The sequence below is a fragment of the Colletotrichum acutatum genome (genome assembly GCF_030867785.1).
Source record: "Colletotrichum acutatum strain CBS 112980 chromosome Unknown BDZ83scaffold_210, whole genome shotgun sequence".
NCBI lineage: Eukaryota > Fungi > Ascomycota > Sordariomycetes > Glomerellales > Glomerellaceae > Colletotrichum > Colletotrichum acutatum.
The window spans coordinates 9,155-12,842 of NW_026849204.1; the positions used below are offsets into that span (position 1 = coordinate 9,155).

Genomic DNA, 3,688 nt, shown 5'->3' on the forward strand with positions numbered 1-3,688 from the left:
AAATAACCTTTATATCACTTTTAGCGATCTTTTAAATCTTATAAATACTTTGAGCTATTCGCTAAGCTTTAATATAGTTAACCTTTTATAAATTAAATTAAAGCGCTAAATTTTAATAGTTTAGTTAAAAAATAGCTAAGGTTAATAACTAAATTTAACTTTATAAAATAATAACCCTATAGTTTTACTTAGCTAAGCTATATAAATAAAGTTTATTATAAATCATAAATTACTTTAATTATTTTAATAATAATTAATTAAAAGCCGTAAATATTAAAAAATATATTAGTTTAGGACCTCGGTCTAGCTATTTATTTATAAATAGTTTATTATTAATAACTATAATTTAATACTATAAAGTTTATATAGTTCTCTTTAAAAGTTTAATATAAACTAAAGGCTATAATTAAAAAAAATAATCTTAAATAGCCTAAAAATTAATAATACTCTTTTATAAAATATTTTATTTATATCTTATATTATAATAGTTTTATAATAAAATATTAAAATAGCTCTTTTATTTAATTTATTAATTACTATATATATTATATCGTAGCCCTTTTAATTAGGGGGTAGTATTATAAAATCTATAAAAATATATTATTATAAATAGTTAAGTATTAATAAAGGCCTTAGTTCCCTAAGGGGTCTATTATAGGGTTTTTAAAAATAATAATATATATAGTAGTTTTTAATATATTAATATATATTTGCTATAAAGCCGGGCTAATAATATTACTATTTAACTATTCTAATTACTTTATCCTAACTTAAATATATAAAGAGCTTCTATTTATATACTTTATAAATTATTATAATATATAAATTATCTTTTTCTAAAATAACGAGCTTATTATTTATTATAAATAGACCGTTATTTTAAATTCTTTTATATTTATAGCCCTCGTAGGCTAGCGTTTATATCGGGGCTAATAATAATATTATAAAGTCGTAGTTTAGTTTTAATACTTTTTTAATTAATAAATACTTTTAAAGCTCGTTTTTTAATATAAAGGAGTTAATAATAAGCTCGGGCTATTAAAGCTATTAAGCTACGGCTTTTAACAGTACTCATAGCTTAATAATAATATTTAATAATAATAGCTCTAGGGGTAATAGAACCTAAATATAATTAACCTCTTTAAATATTTATTAAGTCTTAATATTTTTTATTTTCTTTAATAATATATTAATAAATATATTTTTTTACCCTAGCCTATATTATATTTAAAAATTAAAGTTAGCTAGGGTACTAGCTTACCGGGCCTATTATAAATTTAAAAGCCGCTTTATTATAAAGAATAATAATAGCTAATAGTCTATAATAATATTAAATGTCTAATAATAATTGATTAGCTTAGCGCATTACTTTTCTAAATAAATTACTATTATTAATATCTTTTTATTATATATAATATAATTAAGCTCTATACTATTTATAGTCTTTAAATAGAACGTAATAGGGTACTATAAACTATTATTTATGTATTATTAAACTAGGGCCCCGGTATATATTAAATCCAATATATTAGTTTTTAAATATATAGGTAGTTCTAGTTTAGAATAGTAGAATATAAGTACCGTTATAAAAGCTAGCTTTAATATTTTAAATATATTATTATAATCTATCTTAAATTGAAAGGGAATACTTTTATTAATTAGCTTTATTAATAGCTTAGCTAGGTATTTATAGTCCTTTATAAACCGTTTATAAAAATTATAAAACCTAAAAAATAATTAAATACCTTTTAATAATATAAATAGTTTTTAGTTACGTACTACAAAGACTTTATTTTTATTAAACTATATACTATTAATACTAACTATAAATCCTAAATACTTTATAATAGTAATACTAAATTTATATTTTTTAATATCGGCCTATAGTCTAGCCTTTTATAAATAGTTTAATACTTTTATAATATACTTATAATATTATAAAGTATCGTTTAAAAAAGTTAAAATATTATTTATATATATAATATAAAAATTATCTAAATATTTTATTAATACGTCGTTTATATATTATTAACATATAGCTAGCCTATTATAAAGGCTAAAAGGGTAGTACTTTATATTTATATACCCCGTAATAAATATAGAATATTATAAAGTCCTTTAAAACAAAGTTAAAGTAAATATAATAAAAAGCTTATTTAATATTGAGTTTAATAAATACTTTAACTTAGCTTAGCTACGTTAACATTCTATTAATTAAAAATAAAAGATAATAATTCTTTTTTATAATTTTATTTAGCTTTTTAAAGTTAATATAAAATTGTAAATTATTATTATATTTTTTAATAAATAACGTTAATAACGTAAAGGGGGTACTATTAAGTTTAATAAATCCTTTATAAAAGTACTTTAAAAAACAGGCTCGGGTCGCTTCTAGTTTAAATATTAATTATTCATAAAGGGGGTAATAAATAAACTTTTCTTAACCTCCCTTTATAAACTCTATTTTACAATTATAGTTATAATATAGTACTAATATATTATTTACTATTTTATTAAAAACGTTTATTTAGGGCCTTAGTAATTTTAAAAGCTTTTTAATAATAAAGTCTTAGGTCTTTTAATTATTATTATTATTTAAAGGGTCCTTTTACCCTCTTTATTTATCTTTAATTATTTAGTTTAGTTTATATAATAATATAGAACTTAGCTCTATATTTTTATATTTTAAATTGATTTTAAACGTTAAGGTATTAATAAAAATAATATTTAGGGCGCTATTTATTTTTTTATATTAAATAGAGGCCTATATAAGTTTGGTTTTTATTAAGGGTATTAATAATATATTTTAAAGCGCGCGGTCTATTTTCTAAGCGTTCTTAGCGTTATTAGACCGCTATATATATCGATCTTTTTTATTTAAAGGTTAACTAAGTATTTTAATAAGCTTAGGTAATACCTATCTCTTTTATAACTATTCATTATACTATACTATATCTATTTTAAATATATTTTATTATTATTTAATATCGATTTAATATTATATATCGATAATTTTAAAAATATATAGGTCTTTTATAATTCAAATAATAATAAAAAGGGTATTTTATAATAGTAATTCTTTAGGCTATATAAGGCGTTTACGGCTTATATTAAGGTTTATTTTATAATACTCGAACTATTTCTATTTAAAAATTAGGTCGTAGTACTTTATATTAAGTTAAAATAGGGGTATTTTTAAAAGGACCCGATAGTTAATATATAGGTTAATAATTTATACTATATTAACGTCTTTTAATCGCTTATTATTAAATATAATAATAAAGATAAAGTATAGTAATTTACTAAATAGAGCTATATAGAATTCTTATAATAATAGGGTTATATAGTTATTTATAAATCTATATTTATTAGCTCTTATATTAAATAAGGCTTTTAAGTAAATTCTATTTGTTTTAATGTTCTGCCTTTACGTACTGCTCGGGCAATTCTCGATATCGTTAATATAATATAAAAATATAGTATTAGTAGATACTCCTACTATTTTAATAGACTATTTTTTTTAGATTTCCTTCTACCTTTTTAACTTTCCCCTCTTTTAACTACGGATTAATCGATAGCGATTAAATAAATTCTATATTTATTAAATATTATTATAAACTCGATTTTAAAAAGTTACTTTTTTATAAAGTTCTATAGGTTTACTAAATAAATTACTAATCTTTTATTT

General features: G+C 19.1%; 1 protein-coding gene across 1 annotated transcript; it reads right to left on the reverse strand.

Moving 5' to 3' along the window:
* Positions 1-1,365: 1,365 nt before the first annotated feature.
* BDZ83DRAFT_593263 (uncharacterized protein) lies at positions 1,366-1,734 on the reverse strand (the record flags this gene model as incomplete). Its single annotated transcript, XM_060506612.1, has 2 exons — positions 1,366-1,467; positions 1,498-1,734. Coding segments are annotated over 2 exons (339 nt in total), but the record flags the coding sequence as incomplete, so codon positions are not given.
* Positions 1,735-3,688: the final 1,954 nt, after the last annotated feature.